Below are 23,281 nucleotides of genomic sequence, written 5' to 3'. Positions count from 1 at the left end.
GATCGGGAGACTTCGCACCACTCATAGAAGAGGCGCTGACCGCACAGAGAAATGCCAGTTTCGGAGTTTGTAGTTATTTACATGATCTGCTTCCGTATTATTTGAACTTTAATAAAGCTATAACGCATTAAATATAACTGCATTAAAGATGTAACGCCATGGTGTTTCCTTTAAAGAGCTCCGGCTCCGCTTAGTCCACAACGAGAGTGTTTCTGTATTTAGTTATTTGGCATTTTTGCATTTCAATTCCCGCATACTTTGCGATCTACATCACCTGAAGCTGTTTGGAAAGTTTAGTGTGCATCTGTGAGCTGTGTAATCCCTCCTCTCCTCAGTCAGACGTGAACTGCAGTGCTGCTCTCATACATCATCATTAGAGTTTATTGTGATCTCATGTTACATTAAACGACATCAAATGACTGTTCGATAACGAAAATGTTTGTCGACAGTTTTTAGTCGACGTTGTCGATAACGTCGACTAATCATTTCAATCCTAATGTTTACCTACGTATATTTTTACTAGAACATTTTAAATATATGACAAATTCCACGCGAAGACTTCTGTGAACATTTTTGAGTGATTAAATAAATTATTTGTTGAGAATTGTTTAACGGAACAGTTTAAATTGCTTTATGGAAATAAATGGAATTCACAAAATGAATTACTAATTCTAATGCCATTTTTGCCATTCACAATGATTCTTAAAGGAATATTCAAGGTTCAATACAATATTACAAATATGTTTTCATGACAATGGAACCTGGTGTCGGATATAACTTTACACTGATATTCACAGCAATTTTATTACACTAAAATCAAGCTAACATGTATAATGTTTACATCTTATGGTTATACTTTTGAAAGTATGTATTTTAGTGTTTATGGACTGGCCCCATTCACTTCCATTGCAATTTCCATACTGTAACCACGATTTTTACTGCTGCTTTTTTTTTATATATATATATAAATAAGGGATGAGTCCAAAGAATTTTTTGTGGAAATTACATTATTCCATGAATGCTGTTAATTGAGCTTCGCTTGTGAACCTGGAATATTCCTTTAATTTATAATTTTCTGTATATGTCTATACTGTGAATATTCATTATATTGGCCAGCCCTAATATCCGTGCGTTTTTCCAATAGGATCTTGATGTGGGTGCTCGTCATGTGCGCTTGTATATAAACAGCACTCTGGTCTTTGAGGGTCATTTGGAGAAGGGCTGCGGAAACCAAGTCTTTGATTACAGCACCTCCATTGAACTCCAAGAACCACATCTCCCAGAGTGCACCTCTCCAAGTCCTGTGTCCTCAGGACACACTCTGGTGGACTGCCGCCCTCATAACCATGACAACAAATCTCAGGAGTCCAACTCAGGCCAATCAGATTCCAGCTCTGCCCTAATAGAAACAAGCCAGGACCAATCTGATAGAAGTGCCAGTTACCTAGTTAATCCTGGCAACTGTGCGGCTTCAATGCAAAGAGACTCTCTAGAGAGGGACTCGCCCCCGTTGGATCTCACTTTACCCACTGGGCGGTTTCCAGGACAACAAATGGAGGCGGTGAAAACGGTGACCACCCAACCGTCATCGAGTCGGCTTCCACATTGGCTTCAACCGCTAAACCAGACAGTAACGGATGAAACTGAGGGGTCTCGAGAGCGCCCCCAGTGGCTCCAACTTCAGAATACAGCCGAACCCAAACACTCGTTGCTGCCGGATATATCGTGCAACCCTGTACGTGCCTGCAAAGCCGCTTCTAGCCCCAGGGGGACAGCACCTCTTGATAGGCCACAGAGAACAGTGTCCCGTGAATTCAGCACCGACTCGTTGGATTTGAACCCAGACTTGGGGCTGAACTGTCGAATAGAGACCAAACAAGAGCGTGAAAAAGATTCACAATTGCATTCAGAGCGACACCTGAGCGATCAGTTGGACCAGGATTTGAACTTGTGGGATGAACGCGCTGAGAGAGCAGAACGACCAATCAGTGGCAGGCGAGGTTCTGCAAGATCGCTAAACAAATCGCAATTTATCCACAGCAGTGACCTCATCGCAACAGGTGCATGTCTCAAAAAACACAAACACCTTGACCTTACCTGGTGTGACGTGATAAAGCGACAAACGATTAGTTAGCCACGTTCATCTGAGTTTTTGTCCTAACCAGTGCCAATTAACGACAGGACATTTTGACGGTCACTTTGTTTCTATTTCTGTGCTGTCTTGCTTGGTAGCCCCACCTACTGTGAAATCTCTCTGTATTTTAAATATCAGATGTCTTCTGATTGGCTGTGATTGTCTTGTCGCGCTGCAGTTTTACGGTCAGTATGGAAAGAAAAATTGCTTACTGTTGGAAACTTGTCTTAAGGTGCATGTTAAGTGTAAAGCTGCATCCCAGTTCGCGCAGCCCGCTTACGACATAGATTGTAATTACAATGCAAACGAGAAAGCTAGAACGCTCACATTATATTCAGTGAATTGACGTGGTGTAAATAAGTGATTTATTGTGCGTTGTAGATAGCTTTATGTGGGAGTGCAGAACTCTCTATTTAACCATGTTAGAGTTCTAATGTGGTCGCATTGCTCAATTTCTGTGTACAATTTATTCAAAAATTTAAAAGCAGTTTAGTTTTGTCATGCTACTAAATAGGCCAATGTGAAGTTGATTTACTGAGATATAAAACAGCAATAAATTAATTCAGCTAAACAGTGCTTAGCATGTTTTTGATGTCTAGTATACATAAAGAATATGGCATGAAGTTGAACACAAGTATTTAAAATAACTATACAATAAAGGGAAATAATCGATTGTCATAAACGTTTAGCCCTTCTATGTGAGAAGCTCGCTCACAATGGCACGTGTTTTTAGCGCTAAACAGTGAAAGTGAATATGCGAACCACTGCAAAAATCTGGGTTACAGTGAGGCACTTACAATGGAAGTGAATGGGGGCCAATCCGTAAACATTAAAATACTCACGGTTTCACAAGTATAGCCACAAGATGTAAACAATATGTGTGTTAACATGATTTTAGTGTGATAAAAAGCACTTACTAACCTTTTCAGTGTAAAGTTATATCCAACTTCATTGCCATAACGACATAACAGTGTAAACCCTAAAACCCTATAACAACCATTTAAACTTTGCAACTCAAATAATAAAGTTTTAATATAAAGTTATTAAACAAATGTATGTTAAGTGCTTTTATAAAATTATAAGCATCACATTTCTGCCTTTAAACCCTCCAAAAATTGGCCCCATTCACTTCCATTGTAAGTGCCTCACTATAACCTCGATTTTCGAGAATGTTCAGTGATACTTCACAGTGGATTTACAGCTTTATTGTGTTCATATTTGTCTTACTGTCTATTTGTGACTGCATAGTCTATGATATTTTTGTAATCTGCTGGGGCCTTGTTCTCATTTGTTTCTGCTTGTTAATGTAGAGGAGAGCGGCCAGACGTCCGTCCGTAACCGAAGACCCAAATCTCAGTGGTGTGAACAGGACGATCCGTTAATGGAATCCTGGGACTCATTAACGAAGTTTAACCAGCATCAGCGAGGGCGAATCTCCAACATGGCTTTGGAGGGAGATATCTTCGATGAGTTTATTCAGCGTCAGTCCCGCCCAATGCCCGTCACCCCCCGTCGTCCCTCCGCCTCTTCGCTCCCTGATTTCGACGACCCTGAAGGTGACCCTGATGAAGACTTTGAAATCCCGGTTCTCCCACAAGGTCGCCACCTCGTCATTTATATCATGTCAACGTGGGGCGACCGTCACTACGTTGGCCTCAACGGCATTGAGATCTTTTCCTCCACCGGTGAGCCAGTCAAACCTGTCCACGTCACGGCCGATCCACCTGATATCAATATTTTACCGGCCTACGGGAAAGACCCACGCATCGTTACCAACCTCATCGATGGCGTAAACCGAACCCAAGACGACATGCACCTGTGGCTGGCTCCGTTCACTCCTGGCCGCAGGCACGTGATCTCCATGGATCTGGGTGTGGAATGTTGCCTTGCAATGATCCGTGTTTGGAATTACAATAAGTCCAGGATACACTCATTTAGAGGAGCTCGAGAAATGGAGATAATTCTCGATGGCCATTGTGTTTTCAGAGGGGAGATAGCCAAAGCTTCTGGAACTCTCTCGGGAGGTATGGCTGAAAAGATCGCTGAAAAGATAATTGATGGCTAAACATTTGTTAATTAGTTTAACGTCAACATGAAATCAAATTGACCCCATTTACTTTCTGAATACATGTTCCTGGTCTTACTGTGCTTGATTCATCAGTGCTTGTCGGTCCAAAGAAAAAGTGTCTTGGTAATCTTTTATCAAAATGTCCTTTCTTTTTTGGCTGACGTCACCGAGGCCACATCAGCTGTTGAATGTTGTATCATAGCCAAATAGATATTTAAACCATTCTGGTTTTAAACCCACACTTTTCACCATCCAGTCAATACCTAAGGAATTAGGGCTGTGCAATATGCAAAATATTAATAATAATATTTTTAATAATAATGCTATTTTTTATGTTTTTCCTTATTTACACATTTTACATTTAAAAAATTCATTTTAGTGTTCAAAATCAAAAAATATTTATTTTCTTAAATGATAGGATTTGTTATTTCTTTGTGCCTTTTTCTTTATTCACCTTCGTGATTTCTGTTTTTTTTTTTCTCTCCTGCTGGTACCTTTTTTGTGCTCTGCATTCTGATTGGCGAGATCTCGTTAGTATGCAATAGATGTGCACCAATCAGAATGGTGAATTAAACATCACAAAATCTGAGTAGATAAATAAATAAATACATTTATTTATTTTAATTTCTCTAAAATGAGAAATTTAGAAATATCTAATGCTCATTATTGCAATTAAATGCACAGCCTAAAATGAAAAATAATTTTAAAAGATGTTCCGGGTTCAATACAAGTTGGCATAATGTGACAATGTTGCTTACCACAAAAAATTAATTTTGACTCGTTTCTCCTTTTCTTTAAAAATAGCAAAAATCGAGGTTACAGTGAGGCACTTACAGTGGAAGTCAGTGGGGTCAGTTTTTGGAGTGTTTAAACACAGAAATGTGAAGCTTCTAATTTTTAATTTTTTATCCCCTTTTCTCCCCAATTTTGAATGCACAATTCCCACTACTTAGTAGGTCCTCGTGGTGGTGCGGTTACTCACCTCAATCCTGGTGGCGGAGGACAAGTCTCAGTTGCCTCCGCTTCTGAGACCGTCATTCCGCGCATCTTATCACGTGACTCGATGTGCATGACACCGCGGAGACTCACAGCATGTGGAGGCTCATGCTACTCTCCGCGATCCACACACATCTTACCACATGCCCCATTGAGAGCGAGAACCACTAATCGTGACATTACGGAAGTAAAATGGCTTGTGGATGTTGTTTCATGTTGACTTTAGCTGCAGTCACGTGTGTGTGTGGCATTTGGTCATTGTTTTCTCATGTTTTCTCAGCATTGGATCATTTTGGTGATACTATCCTATTCACGACGGACGATGACATCCTAGAGGCGATGGCGCAGTTTGATGACACATTTGCTGGTGAGATGGAGACGGGCGGGGCAAGTGTGGTGGAGGAGGAGCTTCAGAGGCCACGGACCGCTGATGGTGAAGGAGAGGAAAGGCCCTTTACACAGGCCGGATTCAGAGAGGAGGATGCTCCTGTGAGTGTGTGTGTGTGTGTGTGTGTGACCAAGGCAAAACATTATTTGTATACGAGTCATGTAGGGCTGCACAATTAATCAAATAAATAATCCAGAATGCAATACAGCTCCTACAATTAACTAATTGTGAAAAGTGTCAATTATTGAATTTAATTTATCTGTAATTGTTTAGCCCTAATGGGATCAAAAGTTTTTATGTTTTTTTTTTTTTTTTGCAAAGGTCGAGCATTGTAACCAATCACAGATGTGTCCGTTGCTCGCTTTGCTTGTGTAATTTATTCACATGTAAGCTTATGTAAGTTTTGGATGTGTAGCCTACATCAAGAATTACACAGAATAAGTATTTTAATGTAAACACGATTAATCGAAATTAATTAATAAACAATAATGATTTTTGCTATAATTGTGCAGCTCTAGAGTCATGTATTGTGTTTTTGTTTTTAGATGGGACCGGTCCGAATTCCCGCAGCAGAACTGTGTGCCGATACTGGAGAGGAGAGAACTGGACTTTATACTGGAACCAGTAAGTGACTTAATCACAAATACATAATCAATTACATTATGCATTTTAATTAGAGCTGTCATTGCCGTCTTAAAAAAAAGAAAACAACAACAACATAATCACCATCAGGGTGAACCTTACAAAAACTGTCAAGAGATTGCCATATGTTTCATGTTTCCCCCCAAAAAAAGGGGAAATTAAATTTGTATAAAGAAAATTAAGCCTATTTTTTTAGGATTTTTAAGAATTTTGCTTTGTGACATTTTTTTCATGACTATTAAGCACATTTTCCTCATAATTTTCTACACTGTAATGCAGAATAATCTGATTCTTATTACTGTAATGCAGGAAAGATACTGAAGTATTATTTAAATTATACTTTTAAAAAACATGGTTGTATGTAGGCATAATGGTAGTATTTGTTATACTATATTTAATGCAGGCTGAAAATAAATAATGTGTTGGATTTTTTGTTATTTCTTTTTAAATGCAGTATTTTTTTTTCACATTATGTGTATGGAAATTTAGAAGTACATTGTGCATAAAGTCACAATGCAAAACATCTTAATGGTCCTAAAATTTGCATAATTTTCTTTATTTTGCATAAATAATTTGTCTTATTTTTCTTTTATGATTTTTGGTGAAATATGACCTGGACAATCTTAGTAAAAATAACTAGCTGTTTTGTAAATTGTAATTTATTTGCACTCAGATTTTATATATATATATATATATATATATACACTATATTGCCAAAAGTATTCGCTCACCCATCCAAATAATTGAATTCAGGTGTTCCAATCTCTTCCATGGCCACAGGTGTATAAAATGAAGCACCTAGGCATGCAGACTGCTTCTACAAACATTTGTGAAAGAATGGGCCGCTCTCAGGAGCTCAGTGAATTCCAGCATGGTACTGTGATAGGATGCCACCTGTGCAACAAGTCTAGTCGTGAAATTTCCTCGCTACTAAATATTCCACAGTCATCTGTCAGTGGTATTATAACAAAGTGGAAGCGATTGGGAATGACAGCAACTCAGCCACAAAGTGGTAGGCCACGTAAAATGACAGAGCGGGGTCAGCGGATGCTGAGGCGCATAGTGCGCAGAGGTCGCCAACTTTCTGCAGAGTCAATCGCTACAGACCTCCAAAGTTAATGTGGCCTTCAGATTAGCTCAAGAACAGTGCGTAGAGAGCTTCATGGAATGGGTTTCCATGGCCGAGCAGCTGCATCCAAGCCATACATCACCAAGTGCAATGCAAAGCGTCGGATGTAGTGGTGTAAAGCACGCCGCCATTGGACTCTAGAGCAGTGGAGACGCGTTCTCTGGTGTGACGAATCACGCTTCTCCATCTGGCAATCTGATTGACGAGTCTGGGTTTGGCGGTTGCCAGGAGAACAGTACTTGTCTGACTGCATTGTGCCAACTGTGAAGTTTGGTGGAGGGGGGATTATGGTGTGGGGTTGTTTTTCAGGAGCTGGGCTTGGCCCCTTAGTTCCAGTGAAAGGAACTCTGAATGCTTCAGCATACCAAGCGATTTTGGACAATTCCATGCTCCCAACTTTGTGGGAACAGTTTGGGGATGGCCCCTTCCTGTTCCAACATGACTGCGCACCAGTGCACAAAGCAAGGTCCATAAAGACATGGATGAGCGAGTTTGGTGTGGAAGAACTTGACTGGCCTGCACAGAGTCCTGACCTCAACCCGATAGAGCACCTTTGGGATGAATTAGAGCGAAGACTGCGAGCCAGGCCTTCTCGTCCAACATCAGTGTCTGACCTCACAAATGCGCTTCTGGAAGAATGGTCAAAAATTCCCATAAACACACTCCTAAACCTTGTGGAAAGCCTTCCCAGAAGAGTTGAAGCTGTTATAACTGCAAAGGGTGGGCCGACGTCATATTAAACCCTATGGATTAAGAATGGGATGTCACTTAAGTTCATATGCGTCTAAAGGCAGATGAGCGAATACTTTTGGCAATATAGTGTATATATATATATATATATATATACACATTTTTTTTTCAAATTCCAGCTGATGATGTTAAATATTTATTATGTATCAGAACTGTCATTCTGCTGGGTGTGTGTGTGTGTTTCTGAAGTCCTACAGCTAAATCTGGCGATGGCATGGGGTGATCCTCACTATGTGGGTTTGACGGGTTTAGAGATCGTTGGTGAAGTGGGTGAGAGTATTCCTGTTGATGTTTCTATGGTAACAGCGTCGCCTCGTGACCTCAATGACCTCCCTGAGTACAACAATGACCTCCGAACACTGGACAAGTCAGTGAAAACCCTCTGTCTCAAACACATGCTGCATATACACATACATTTTTTTTTTTCGGTTTTCCTAAATCCTCTTCTGTCTCTCAGGTTGTTTGATGGGCAGAATATCACGACAGATGACAAGCACATGTGGCTGATTCCGTTCACGTGCGGTTCTGAGCACAGTCTCGTCGTGCGGTTTGGTCAGTCACAGACGATCGCCGGATTCAGGATATGGAACTACAACAAATCACCCGAAGACTCTTACAGAGGGGTGAGAATAAAGCTGGAGTCTGTTTCTAAGCATAATAAAGATATAAACAACAATAGGTCATACATTACAGTGATTTTACCACGGTTAAGGGGTGTTTGGGCACAAAACAAAGTTCATAAATCCGCCTTTACTGTTTTAAATTCACTGTAATGCACAGCCTCGACTGATCTGTTGCTTTTATAAAATGCAGGCGACAAGGATGTGATTAAAAAACACTTATAATTAATATAAACAATTCCTTGATTATTGTAACTGTTAACATATTTTATGACTACTTTGAATATGGAGTTTTAACTATTTCATATTCTATATGTTATAGCTTAACATTAGTTAATGCATTAGGTATTGTTAACTAAAAATGTAAAAATAATTATGTGCAGCGTTTATTTATCTATATCTATCTACCTATCTATATAACTGTGACATGAGTTCCACTGGAGTGTGCAGCAAAGCCATGATCTGTATCTGTATCTGTTGCTATGGCAAAATTATCTGGATCTGTATTCGGATAGAACCGGTTGTGGGCGGGGCTTAAACCGGATATGTGTCAAAACTAGCGCCCATTTTTAAATGTAACTCTATTGCATTTAGAGTTTGTCATTTTTGTAAATAAACTATGCCTATGTTGACTACTACCCCAGGAGTCGCAAGTTCGAATCCAGGGTGTGCTGAGTGACTCCAGTCAGGCTTCCTAAGCAACCGATTGGCCCGGTTGCTAGAGTCACGTTGGGGTAACCTCCTCGTGGTCGCTATAATGTGGTTCTCGCTCTCGGTGGGGCACGTGGTGAGTTGTGCGTGGATGCTGCGGAGAATAGCGTGAAGCCTCCACACGCGCTATGTCTCCGTGGTAACACACTCAACAAGCCACGTGATAAGATGCATGGATTGGCGGTGTCAGACGCGGAGGCAACTGAGATTCATCCTCCGCCACCCGGATTGAGGCGAGTCACTATGCCACCATGAGGACCTAGAGCGCATTGGGAATTGGGCATTCCAAATCGGGGAGAAAATCCAATAAATAAATAAATAAACTATGCCTTGTATATGCCTATTCATCAAATAATAACTATAATAAAAATTGGTGTTTCCTCTCAGGTGAAGGTTCTGCATGTGTTCCTGGACGGTTTGTGTATTTCTCCACACGAGGGATTTCTCATTCGCAAGGGTCCAGGGAATTGTCACTTCGACTTTGCACAAGAGATTCTGTTTATAGATTATCTGGAGTCTAACGTGAGCTGTGCCGCCCGTAACCTATCACTCACTGGAACCAGAAAAAACACAGATGACACTCACTGGTACAGAACACTTTTGATGTGATTATAATCAGTTGCCAATTGTAGACGGGGGTAGTATTCAGGGAAACCTGTTTGAAAACAGTAATTATTTTTGCAGTTCTGTTTGGTGATGCTGCTGGTGCAGAAATGACACACTTCAGCTTTTAAAGGGACGTATGAGAGGTTAATTGTGTGTGTATGTTTTTTTTTTTAGGGGTGGAAACAGAAGAGATGAGCTGGCCAGTATGGACTATGAAGCACCTTTAATGCCATGTGGATGTATCCTCATTTCTGTTTACAATATGATTCATTACAAAAATCACTTATATTCGATTCTATTAATATGCTTTTGATTCAAGTATTACAAGCATCGTCCAAAATTGGCACTTTTCAAGCACCAAATGCAAGTAAATTTTGGCTTTTACAAGTTTATAAAACATTAGCTCTTATTAGCAAATGCAGTGTGACCGTCCATGCACAATTCAAAGCAAATTCATACAAACTGAAATATGGATCAGTACTGAAGAAAACATCTGTTGGGACTCTTCTAACAGTGTTTTCCTCAGCGAAAAATGCATCATCACAAAGTTTTTTTTTTTTCTCCAGGACTCCATGTGGCAAAACATAGGTGATATATTACCCACATTAGGCCACAAAAAAATTGCAATATGTGAGGTGCAGTTTACCTTGAGGTTTTGTTTATGATGCATATACATATACTATACATATACAAATTAGTATTTTGTGGCTAGTAAAAATATTTATGGCCTTCACCTATCATTAGCATGTGTCAAAAAGATATTTTGGACCTTGATTACAAGTATAACAGCTAAGCAAAACATTAGAAAATATATATTTGTTCTTTAGTTACTTTAAATGCTACTGACTTTAAAAATGAGTTGCAGTATTTTGGTTCATTTTGTGCATGCATGTGATTTCACGAGTGCTTTCCTTGACTGAATGTGTGTCAGTTATATTCCAGTTGCAGTTGTTGACGACGTGGGGTGACCTGTACTACATTGGCCTTAATGGACTGGAATTCTATGACCAGAATGAGCAGAAAATACCTCTTAGTGACAACAGTATCCTTACGAGCACACACATCACTCAAAAGGATGATTTAGACAACTTTACAGCTCAAGTAACAAAAATTTTTACCTGAGCAATTCATGCAAGTGCTTTTACAAAAATACAAGCATCACATTTCTTTTATCAAACCCTCTAGCACACTTGCCCCATAGACTGCTATTATAAATGCATTACTGTAAACATGATTTCCTTTTGTTTTTATAAACTGAGACACCGAGAGTGGATTTTGCAGATACCGATAACTAAGGTGGTGGAAAACATAACTGATTAATTGGCTGATAGTTTATAAAATTGATTGTTGGAATGTTAAAACACTTTCTTAGTCTTTCCTTACTATGACAGACACGGACTTAAAAAATAATTAAGAAATAAATGATCAACAGATGACTATCTGGAAGGTCAGGCTGTGCAGATAAGCGTTTGCATCATGATGTTTTCAGTCCGGGCACGGGTCGGGAGGCTTGTTCTGTTGACAGCATCGGCATTTAACAGCAGCGGTAACAAGGCACTTACGCTTCACATTAATTTCTTTTGCGCGGGCTTCATGTAGAGCTCGTAAACTGCTCATACCTCGTGAACAAACTATAACAGGCCATCTTACATCTACTTCGAGTGACACTTGAAAGAGGGGTGTTTCTTAAAACGAGTCGAAAGTTCATTGGTTGCTTTCACGAGTCAAATGTCCAGTGGCATTTTTAAACTCGATTGTTAAATGGAAAAAGAAAAGCCAAAGTAAAACGATAAAGAATGGATGAAGAAAAGCAACTGGCAAATCAATAAAGAAAAATATTTGCCAAATTATTTTTTAAAACGCAATTTAAAATATTAATATATTAACATTACATTAAGTGCTATTTTATTGTTACATTTAATTGCATTTTAAACATGAATTAAATATGTGATTTATTAATGCACAGTTTTATTGTTAAATATAATTACATTTTTAAACATGAATTAAATAAATTATTTATGTGTTTATTTAGTTATTTATTCACATTTTTATTTTCAAATAAATAGATTGATCATTTATTTCTGCTTTCTTTTTTTAATTGGCATTCCAGGGCTTCTATACACAGAGGCTACAGGAGTCAAAAGTGAATCAAATCTGCAACCAAAATCCTAGTAATACCCCAAAAAAAAGATGCAGATTTGGAGCATAATGCGGGACAGTGAGTAAGCCAGAAATATACATACTCATTTCTGGACTCTTATTTTGAAAAGATGGAGACTCGGCTTCGTTACAATATTGTATATTTAAGGATTTACCAAATTATTATAGCTTATATAGTCAAAAGATGATGATTATTATTTTTTTTTTACATTTTATCCCCTTTTCTCCCCAGTTTGGAATGCCCAATTCCCACTACTTAGTAAGTCCTTGTGGTGGTGCGGTTACTCACCTCAATCCGGGTGGCGGAGGATGAAGTCTCAGTTGCCTCCGCTTCTGAGACCGTCAATCCGCGCATCTTATCACGTGGCTCGTTGTGCATGACACCGCGGAGACTCACAGCATGTGGAGGCTCATGCTACTCTCCACGATCCATGCACAACTTACCACACGCCCCATTGAGAGCGAGAACCACTAATCACGACCACAAGGAGGATGCCCCATGTGACACTACCCTCCCTAGCAATCGGGCCAATTTGGTTGCTTAGGAGACCTGGCTGGAGTCACTCAGCACACCCTGGATTCGAACTCTCGACTCCAGGGGTGATAGTCAGCGTCAATACTCGCTGAGCTACACAGGCCCCCACACAAGATGAGGTTTTTGTAATAATTATTATTCACAAGATATGAAGTTGGAGACACGATGTACTGTATGTGCTGACGTTTCCATATAGTCAAATTTTTTTTGCATGCCCTCGCTTCAATTTAGAACATTTGATTTATCTAATCAAAATATCCACATTTGCATTGGATGTAAAAATGGAAAAATATGGATGAATATTGTGATTGTTTTTATGTCACCTCTAGAGGCCGCTGTTATACTGTAGAACCTATGGAGAAAAAAGAAACTATCGGCACTGAGTTTTGCCGATAACCGATAGTTCCAAAAAGCAACTATCGGCACCATTTAATTAAAACCAATATATCGATCTACCTCTAGTTCCACTGACATAATAACCCGTAATATTCCTTTAACATTGCCCGTGTATCCGTGTGTGTTCTTTAACGATTTGCCTTGCAGACATCGCTGCATTTCCTGACAGCGTGAACGTGTTAGATAACGTATGCGGAGACGTCCGCACGCCTGACAAACTGATTGATGGGGTCAATAACACACATGATGGCCGGCACATGTGGCTCGCTCCTGTACTGCCTGGACTGGTGAGGAGAAACTTTGTTTGCAAGTTTATCAGAAACTTTTGCGTGCATTCAAATTAAGCATTATAGATTTTGTCATTGTGCCGCAACAGTGTTGTATTTACGTTTGAGGAAACTTCTGAATGTCATGCTGAGCGGATTGAATGTACAAATTTATATTCTGATATAATTTATCCCTCTGTATTTTCTATTTTTCCTTTAGGTGAACCGTGTTTATGTCATCTTTGACCAGCCAGTGACCGTTTCCATGATTAAATTATGGAATTACTCCAAAACACCTCAGCGAGGAGTCAAAGAATTTGGGGTAAAACACAAACGCGCAAAGAACCACTCGACACAGTCAGTTCAGAACGCAATCGAAAAACTAGCTAGACAAAGACCTATGAACACAAAAGTGATGCGTTTTTTTTTTAGCTCTAAAATATTTTATTGTCTAGAAATTGCTCTTCGTGGGTCCAGTCTGTGAAGGCATGGAAATTCAGTCTTGGCATTCTGATCCATGTGTCTCCTGCTTTTGTATCCGCTAATAAATCTGAGTTGTGCACTTTCTGTTTGTGCATGTTGACTCATGGGAACAGTGGTTCTCCCTCATTGGCATTTTTCTCATGAGATGCATGAGACCTTTTGACATGAACATAAAGTCCACTGGTTTCTGCGTTTAGTTTCTAGTGGATGATCTGTTGGTGTATAACGGGATTTTGGAGTGTGCGACGAACGTTTCACGGGGAATTCTGCCAACCCTGGATCCTGTCGTACCGTACCACACCATACTGTTCACAGACAACACGCACATCACACACCGAGAGAAGAGCACAATTATCAGGTACACAGAAATCAATACTGATTTTCCTCTTTCAGTACATACCGTAAAGAAAGCACTCGATGCCAAGCTTCCACTCATTCCTTATGTTCTTGACATGATTCTGGATGACTCTCAAGTGTGTGTGTGTGTGTGTGTGTGTGTGTGTGTTGTGAGTGAGTGTGTGAGTGAGTGAGTGTGTGTGTGTTGTGTGGTGTGTGTGTGAGAGTGTGTTGTGTGTGTGAGTGAGTGAGTGAGTGAGTGAATGTGTGTGTGAGTGAGTGAGTGAGTGAGTGTGTGTGTGTGTGTGTGTGTGTGTGTGTGTGTGTGTGAGTGAGTGAGTGAGTGAATGTGTGAGTGTGTGTGTGAGTAAGTGTGTGAGTGAGTGAATGTGTGTGTGTGTGAGTGAATGTGTGAATGTGTGTGTCAGTGAGTGAGTGAGTGAGTGAGTCAGTGAGTGAGTCAGTGAGTGAGTCAGTGAGTGAGTCAGTGAGTGAGTCAGTGAGTGAGTCAGTGAGTCAGTGAGTCAGTGAGTGAGTGAGTCAGTGAGTGAGTGAGTCAGTGAGTGAGTCAGTGAGTGAGTGAGTGAGTGAGTGAGTGAGTGAGTGAGTGAGTGAGTGAGTGAGTGAGTGAGTGAGTGTGTGTGTGTGTGTGTGTGTGTTCATCTAGTCTTGTGTAGTCAGACTCCACTGTTTATCCTGGCCAAGAACCGTCCACTGCCTGATTGACATGTAAAGAGACCAACCAGAGTTCATTCCGTGTAAATGGAAGTTTCTGGATGTTGATAGGGAAACTCACTTAATGTCTGTTGTTGTAGCAAACACGTGGAGGACCAGGATGTAAAATTGACCAATGAGAATCAGATTATTCACCAGCACAAGAAGAAACAAACAGCAGACCCAGGTACACACACACACACACACACACACACACACACACACACACATTTACTTAGCTACCTAAATAAGGACTATATACTTCTATTTTTATATAAAGCGAATTATTAATAACATAAACTAACTCTAACCCAGATTTTTAGAATTAAAAAAAAGGAAATTTAAATGTACTTTTTTATTCATTATTTTTCTAACAAGGACATTTTCAAATACCCACAAATCAAGGTTATTATAGTTCTGAATTTTTATTTTCAATTTGTCACGTTTAGTTTTCGTTCAATTTCACCATCTGACTGTTAATTTGAGTGTTTTCTGTGTTTTCTAGTTTCAGTTTAGTTCGTTTTTGTTTTAGTATTTTATGGATGCCAAAGCTAAAGCGTTTATGGATATCATGTAAATATGTTTAACATTGTTAAATTTCTCTAGCCAGTCTGGTGTTTCCGCTATCTCGGGACATTTTGATGTTTAATGATGCGGATTCTAAAGGTTTCACGTTTTAATAATATAATGTGTATCACAAACTAAAACATAAATTAATTTGAGGTCATTTTATTTTATTTTTGTTAATTTGGGAGCTATGCAGAAGTGTTTGTTTAATTAATTAATTTTTTTATTTAAACACATTACTTTGGGTAATTGACTAATAGGGTTGTCATAGATGATAAAAAGGAGAAATTTTTTATTTTATTTTTTTATTTTTATCCCCTTTTCTCCCCAATTTGGAATGCCCAATTCCCACTACTTAGTAGGTCCTCGTGGTGGTGCGGTTACTCACCTCAATCCGGGTGGTGGAGGACAAGTCTCAGTTGCCTCCACTTCTGAGACCGTCAATCTGCACATCTTATAACGTGACTTGTTGTGCATGACACCGCGGAGACTCGCAGCATGTGGAGCCTCATGCTACTCTCCACGATCCATGCACAACTTACCACACGCCCCATTGAGAGTGAGAACCACTAATCGCGACCACGAGGAGGTTACCCCATGTGACTCTACCCTCCCTAGCAACCGGGCCAATTTGGTTGCTTAGGAGACCTGGCTGGAGTCACTCAGCACACCCTGGATTCGAACTCGTGACTCCAGGGGTGATAGTCAGCGTCAATACTCGCTGAGATACCCAGGCCCCTAAAAGGAGAAATCTTTCAAAGTCTTCTTTAAAACATTTCATTTTCGAACATTATTCATACATTCATAGAAAAAATGTATTTAATAATTAAAAATGTCAAGTGGTGTAACCATCAAGTCAAAAGTATTAAAATACTTTTCCTGCTCCTTGAATACATGTAATAAATGTATGCATCATTAATTTCAAAATAGTTTTCAAACATATTTTTGAAGGTGAAAAAAAATTCCCCAAATTTCTGATTTTAAAAAGAAAAGATTTGTATCATATCAATGAGCAAATTATATTATTTACAAATTAAATAATTATATGAATTATAGTATTACTTATTACTTAATTATAGTATTTTTAAGAATGCTCATTTATTAATAATTAGCCAACATATGGGGACAATTTTGTCCTTAAACTATAGCTATGTAAACCCACACACACCTGATTGTTCTTAGTCACGTTACAGAGAGTTGTTTTTAGAATTTAATAATAAGGTTTATTCCTGTAAGTCTCTGAATAAGCTATGAATATATTTCATTACAGCTCTGCGGCCCAAAACCTGCATGACGGACGCACGGAAACACGGAAAGCAGCGATACTGACAGAGTAAGACAGAGTTGAAGGGTAATGAAAGTGTTAACAGGAGCATAAAAAAGCAATAACAGTTTCTTTTTGGTCCAAAGATACATTGAATATACAATGGCCTCACCAACAGACACGCACTCCCGTTTATATGTAACTAATGTATTATAAAAGCTGTACATTTGCTTAGTTAATTTGTTATTGTTATAATGTTTTTAAGTTGACAGTCTGATATTCTGTTTAAAGTAAGTGTCCTTTGAACCATGACATTTGATTTTGAAATGAACTTGGTAATGCATAATGACATGTACAACCTTACATTTCATGTCAGTTACACTTATGATAGCTTGTGCATTTTCAAGACATATTTGTAATATTTTAAACAGCAGTCCAATTTTGTATGCAGCACATCTGTGACATTTTTACTATATTTCAGCACTCTTTTTTTTTTTTAAACCTTTCACAGATAATTCAAGACACTATTACAAGTAATATGCAAGAGTTGCCAGTTTACCTCATATTAAAGTAACTATAATTATTATTAAATATCACATATTCCTCTCTTGTTTGTTGTTAATGTTTTATTATGCATTTGCAATGGAGTCTGCTCTCGAACATCATGGCAGTGAAATTGAGGCTGTTTTCACATTTCTGGGTCCAAACAGCATTGCGTTTCGGGTTTCGTTCCAAATACGAATTTACATGAACTGCACCCCAACATTTCAAACACACAAAAAAAACCTTGCAGCCGGGTCTCAGCCAAAGGCGTGAGTTTGGTGAGAGACTAGCTGTTTGGACGAACAATGGAAGATGAGGGGGAGTGTTTGGGAAACCTGTTTGGAAACAGTATTTTTGCAATTCTGTTTGGTGATGCTAGTGATGGAAAAACTGTTCAGCAGCTTAAACTGAGATTGAGGTTTATAACACTCTCATAGCTACAGATTTTAATGATGATTATTCCTAATCTTTGAGTAAACTGGACCCTCTCTATTGTCCAGTGTTCATCAGGACTAATCATAATCTATTGAGTGAAGTCTATTGTGTTCTAAAATCATGTGTTTACAGTGTAAACCGCTGATTATAAAGGAAGCCGTCAAGTTTTGTCATGTTGCGCTGCTGACTCTCACAGTTTTAGAAGCTAAAATTAATATTAATGGACTCGGTCTGTGCATAGTTTTCAGTTTCAGGTCAAAAATGTTGATTTTGTTCATGGTTTGTTGGAATTTATACTGTCCAAGTCTATGTTAACTAGACTTTTGACTTGTGGTGTAAAGTCTGGTCCATTTTTTAGCTTACTCTGGCCTGAACCGCCCACTTGGACCAAAAGAGACCATCTGACCAACATGTAAACTGTCCAAAAAGTTTGTTTTGTTTATACATGCCATTTAGGGGCGGGTTTATCTAAAACTGTTGAGACCACAACAAGATAAACATATTCAGGGGATCTGTGTAGCTCAGCGAGTATTGACACTGACTATCACCCCTGGAGTCGTGAGTTCAAATCCAGGATGTGCTGAGTGACTCCAGCCAGGTCTCCTAAGCAACCAAATTGGCCCGGTTGCTAGGAAGGGTAGAGTCACATGGGTTTACCTCCTTGTGGTCACTATAATGTGGTTCTCGCTCTCGGTGGGGCGTGTGGTGAGTTGTGCGTGGATGCCATGGAGAATAGCGTGAAGCCTCCACACACGCTATGTCTCCACGGTAACGCGCTCAACAAGCCATGTGATAAGATGCACGGATTGACGGTCTCAGACGTAGAGGCAACTGAGATTCGTCCTTCGCCACCCAGATTGAGGCGAGTAACCGCGCCACCATGGGGACCTACTAAGTAGTGGGAATTTAATAAAATTTTACACTCCACAGAGCACATAAAGGCAGCATAAAAGTAATCCATACGACTCCAGTAGTTTAATCCATTTCTTCAGAAGTCATATGATAGGTGTGGGAGAGAAACAGATCAATATTTAAGTCTCTTAATAAAACTAAATTTCTTCTCCCTGCTCAGTAGGTGGCGATATGCATGAAGAATGTGAATCACCAAAAACACAAGAAGAATGTGAAAGTGGAGATTAACTGAGCAGGGAGAATTTATAGTAAAAATGGACTTAAATATTGATCTGTTTCTCACCCACACCTATCATATCGACTTCTGAAGATATGGATTTAACCACTGGAGTCGTACAGATTATTTTTATGCTGCATTTATGTGCTTTTGGAGCTCCAAAGTTTTGGTCACTATTCACTAAGAAATTCTACTAAACATCTTCATTTGAGTTCAGCAGATGAAAGAAAGTCATACACATCTGGAATGGCATGAGGGTGAGTAAATAATGAGAGAATTTTCATTTTTGGGTGAACTAACCCTTTAAATCCAACAAACTCAGAAATTATGTCTACACGTATACCCAAGTTCAACAAGCTTGCATTTTTAAGTTTAGCTGAGTGTAAATAAAGTGTTTTCCTTTTTTAATCAATTAATTCTAAACAGTGTTCTCATATGTTGTCATGCTTTGACCAAACATGCTTACTGTAAATAAATTCAAGTGCAAGGGATTATGGGTATTGCCTTCAGACAAATTGCTTCTACAATTGCCAAGCTCAGATGCAACAATATGAAGCTCATAGTGCTTAGGCAAACAAGGATCCCAAATTTTTTGACCCATGAATTTTTAGGACCTTCCAATGATGTGCATGACTATTCCAGAAGAATTATTCTGCCACAAATGGCTTCCTCAGTGATCACACTGAGCATGCTCAAAAGCCTTCAAGACCAAACTTATCATTGTGTTGTCACTGTTATTAAGTTGATCACACTGAATCCCATTAAAGTTGGCCTTATCGATTTCATTTAAGTAATCTCAGCTTTTTTACTGCTCGTTTCTCTATGTGAAAAATCAGAGTAGCTGTGTTGTCAAGGGGTACTCCATGAACCACACAACAACAAAATCACATTTCAATGTCTGAGAGATTTTTAATGCAGAATCTGCAACACTTTCAATAAGGAATTACATTAATAATCGATCTTGTATACCAGCTTGACAGGTACATTTATGATAAAACATTGATAAGGCCCTGTTCAGCTGGAGGCAAGACGGTGCCAACGACAGACACGTTTCCTGATGCAGTGCTGTAGAGACCGTGCAATCTTCAGATCTTCCCTGGGAATGTTCCGTCATCTCTCTGAGTGTCCCATTTCTCGATCTGAAAAAACAAAAAAAACAAAAAACTTTCAGAGTAAATGACTGAGAGTCTGCTGCTTAAAGATCTAGTCTAGTTTCATTGGATGGAAACAAATATGCAATAATAGTTAATGGTGACTGAGGCTAACACTCATTTATTCTGCCTAACACCATCTTTTGTGCTCCATAGAAGAAAGTAAGTCATGGTTTTGGATTCGTAACATTAGGGCGAGTCATGAGGACAGTATTTTCATTTTTGGGAGCACTATCCCTTAAAGTTCTGGACAGAAGTAGGGGTGAATATTTACCCAGGAAAGAGGGCACAGTGACTTGTAGACTCTCTTGTACCAGTCACATGGGGCTGTGTCAACACCTTTGGCATCCAGAGCTTTATAGCATCGATGATAATCTATTAGAAAATAGTACACATGTATATGAGTATATGTGGAGCTGATCAAACTAGAAATACAATATGTAAATAATATTAATAATACATAATGTATTAAGCACTGTATATGGCTTTTTAGACTTGAAGCTTTCCACTAAAATCAACAGTAATGCAATATCATACAGATAGCCCATACATCAGTATAAGCAACCCAGTGCATGCACATCAATCCTATATGATTTGTCCTGTAAATAACATGCAAATTGGACTGACCCAGGTAATTCTGCCAACAGTTTCTCGTCTGGTTTTGGTTCGGAAAACGGGCATCGAATGGTGCCGTGCGGTACTTCTCCAGCTTCTGCTGAATATCCTCGGCCATGACTTGCAAGTGCCTTCAATTCACATTCAGATACTGTATCTGTATTTTCATTAACAACATAGTACAATATCTGACTCCCACAGCTATACGGGTGAATGCATTAAATACCAATGCGTCCCTTTTAAATGTATCTGTAATCTAAACATAGGCTACATTAGATGGATGATTCGCACCACGCTGCGCAAAATCAGGAAATATTCTAGAAATCGGCACCTGCACGCTTCTTAAATATCTTTATATTTGTCTAATATACTTTATATTGCGTTTGCCGAATATAACCTTATGAATTGGAATTACAAAATTACACCAAGATTACAACAGCACATCTAATGCATTGTGTTTGAATCTACTGTATATAAATGGATATTAAGAATTGTAAATGAGTCCTCATCATTGCATTCACTTTCGTTTTTACTTTGAGAATCAGTATCCGCATCTAATTTGAGTTAGAATAATGTAAAGTATTTCTAAAGAAGCCGCTAAATCATCGCGTGCAACAAAAGCATTGCACTATAATGCGTTTCTTTACCTCTTTGATGTGTCTGGCTGTTGAAAGTGACTTTTGTTCAGTGTCAGACAATGCTGATCCACTTGCTTTGTGTGTTATATTAAGTGCACTTGTGCGCTGGCGTGCAGTCCTTTACATTCGGTATGGCGGACTCACTCAGGTCACATTGAGATGACTGAGATGCGATGCATCCAAAAGAGAGGATGCACGAAAGCACGCGCTCTCTTAGACGTGCATGTGACTATCGATAAATTAGTAAATGCATACTATTTATTTTATGTGCATTAATGCAAAATTTGTAAAAGCATGCTTTTATATCCGGAAAAGGAATTGTGCTTTGTACTGTACATCAGGTTAATATTTAACTTTAGACTGAACTGGGGAAATGTTATGGGTTCCTCATTATTTTTCATATATTCCCCCTTGGTTACGTTTCGGGTTTGGGCTTTTTATTTTTTGACATTTTACAAATAAGCATGCATACTGTACACAACTCGCATGTCTGCACTGGCATGCAATGTGCATTTTTAAAACAGGATAATACCACAAAGTCCATCTGGAGTTTAGAGGTCAAAATAACATTTAAACAGCATGTGTTCACAGTCCAAGAATAGTTACAGTGGCACATTCATCGACAAATGGAAAGTATTTTAAACGGAAACAATTTTGGCATGCAGTTCAGAGCCTTATAAAAGTACTGTGATAGTATCAGATGGTATTGGTTTACCACGGGACACTTATGTTTTTTGGGGAACTTTTTTATAGAGAGCGATAACACTAAGAATCTGTCCATGTATTGCTGTCTTTACAATGGGCGGACGTGACACGTTTCTTCCACGTTCATATCCTCTAGGATGCAATTAATTGTAGTCTTTCACAACAATCAGATTTTTGGTTAAACGCTTCTATAAACCCAAACACGCAGAAATGCACTCCGCGCGCAGCTCCAAAAACGAACCAGTGAATGCATTTGTTATTCACGATGCGCAGTTTTGCATTTTTCTTTTCTCCAAATGACACAAAAACATCTATTTTCTTGCGTGAACGGCTCTGTGGTCCAGAAAAGTCTCGGAAAGTTCTGCATCATCGAGCTACGTGTGCATGCGGTGTCTGATGCGCGCGTGACAGACACACGTCATGCCATGTATACGTCAAAAAGGCGTAATTTTACCGGAAGCGAAATAAGGTCCGGCTTTTGTCATTTTCATTATCGTATTGTATAATGCTATTGGATAATAAAATATCTTTAAAGTACAGAAAAAGGAAAAGAAAAAAACGAAATAACATGCCTCATGAATATTAAATAGTCTACGCCACTGAGGTAGGTAACCAAACAACGCTTGGATGTCCTAATAAATATTAATGAGCTAACTTTGCGTTCAAAAAATAAATAAAAAAACAAGTTGTCTACTTTTAAAATGTACGTATTTCAGTTTCATATTAACATTGTCAAATTGAATTGAATGATCTTGAACAAAATTATTAATTTAATTTAGTTAAAGATTAATTAGATTTGATTGAATTTTGTAATGAAACTGAAATGCGTGAATATTAAAAATAGGCTACAATGTTTTTATTTTTTTTAGTGTGACCATTGTAAGTTAAGTAAAATACTATTACTGAAATAACAATTTATCCCAATAAATAAATTAATAAAATGATAAAGGTTACTCGTTCACAATATGTATATATTCTAGTATATTGTTGCTTACAGTATCATGTAGAGAATCCTGAATTAAAGTGTCATGACTCATGAAACCCCTGATTTCCGCATAAGACAGTTCTGAGTCAGTAATGCATGCAAATACTAATTTGAAGTCAATAAGAATAATATATATATATTACTATTATTATTATTTTTTAATAAACTTTTTTTTTTTTTTTTACCACTTTTCCCCATAACATTTGAAGGGTACAACGGGGGCTAAAGGCACTTCTTAAGGAAATGTAGTTTTTTCTGGTCACAAAATGTATCAAGGTAAAAAAAAATAAAAAAAATAAATAAAAATAAAGAAAA

At 38.6% G+C, this 23,281-nt stretch overlaps 2 protein-coding genes across 4 annotated transcripts in view; one reads left to right on the top strand and one right to left on the bottom strand.

Annotated features, from left to right (window-relative positions):
• LOC127434580 (katanin-interacting protein-like) overlaps positions 1 to 17,371 on the top strand; it is a 37,165-nt gene extending 19,794 nt beyond the window's left edge. For both annotated transcript variants that reach the window (XM_051687404.1, XM_051687402.1), the window contains exons 14-27: positions 1,145 to 2,060; positions 3,445 to 4,158; positions 5,479 to 5,687; positions 6,132 to 6,210; positions 8,297 to 8,474; positions 8,565 to 8,730; positions 9,826 to 10,025; positions 10,219 to 10,283; positions 10,976 to 11,086; positions 13,283 to 13,422; positions 13,622 to 13,723; positions 14,082 to 14,242; positions 15,036 to 15,121; positions 16,772 to 17,371. In XM_051687404.1, the coding sequence (XP_051543364.1) occupies positions 1,145 to 2,060; positions 3,445 to 4,158; positions 5,479 to 5,687; positions 6,132 to 6,210; positions 8,297 to 8,474; positions 8,565 to 8,730; positions 9,826 to 10,025; positions 10,219 to 10,283; positions 10,976 to 11,086; positions 13,283 to 13,422; positions 13,622 to 13,723; positions 14,082 to 14,242; positions 15,036 to 15,121; positions 16,772 to 16,830 (3,186 nt within the window). In that variant the 3' untranslated portion in view covers positions 16,831 to 17,371. The remainder of the gene's footprint in view (positions 1 to 1,144; positions 2,061 to 3,444; positions 4,159 to 5,478; positions 5,688 to 6,131; positions 6,211 to 8,296; positions 8,475 to 8,564; positions 8,731 to 9,825; positions 10,026 to 10,218; positions 10,284 to 10,975; positions 11,087 to 13,282; positions 13,423 to 13,621; positions 13,724 to 14,081; positions 14,243 to 15,035; positions 15,122 to 16,771) is intronic.
• Positions 17,372 to 19,756: 2,385 nt separating this feature from the next.
• Positions 19,757 to 21,452, bottom strand: LOC127434603 (cytochrome c oxidase subunit 6B1-like). Of its 2 annotated transcripts, none has more exons than XM_051687444.1 (4): positions 21,286 to 21,452; positions 20,651 to 20,795; positions 20,298 to 20,398; positions 19,757 to 20,011 (listed from the first exon to the last, which is right to left on the bottom strand). In XM_051687444.1, exons 2-4 carry the CDS (start codon positions 20,754 to 20,756, stop codon positions 19,958 to 19,960), a joined length of 261 nt encoding a protein of 86 aa, XP_051543404.1. In that variant the 5' UTR covers positions 20,757 to 20,795; positions 21,286 to 21,452; the 3' UTR covers positions 19,757 to 19,957. The 2 variants fall into 2 exon arrangements, with proteins under 2 accessions (XP_051543404.1, XP_051543403.1); XM_051687443.1 differs by having other exon boundaries at positions 20,651 to 20,769; positions 21,286 to 21,450.
• Between the last annotated feature and the right edge of the window lie 1,829 nt (positions 21,453 to 23,281).

The sequence above is a fragment of the Myxocyprinus asiaticus genome, chromosome 44, assembly GCF_019703515.2.
Source record: "Myxocyprinus asiaticus isolate MX2 ecotype Aquarium Trade chromosome 44, UBuf_Myxa_2, whole genome shotgun sequence".
Taxonomy (NCBI): Eukaryota; Metazoa; Chordata; class Actinopteri; order Cypriniformes; family Catostomidae; genus Myxocyprinus; species Myxocyprinus asiaticus.
This window is presented reverse-complemented; position numbering and strand designations above follow the sequence as displayed.

Coding starts and splice junctions, on each gene's coding strand:
- LOC127434603 (XM_051687444.1), bottom strand. CDS start 20,756: ATGGCCGAGGATATTCAGCAGAAGCTGGAGAAGTACCGCACGGCACCA. Junction 20,399..20,650: donor CTGTTGGCAGAATTACCTGG/GTCAGTCCAATT, acceptor ATTTTCTAATAG/ATTATCATCGATGCTATAAA. Junction 20,012..20,297: donor CACTGTGCCCTCTTTCCTGG/GTAAATATTCAC, acceptor TTGTTTTTTCAG/ATCGAGAAATGGGACACTCA.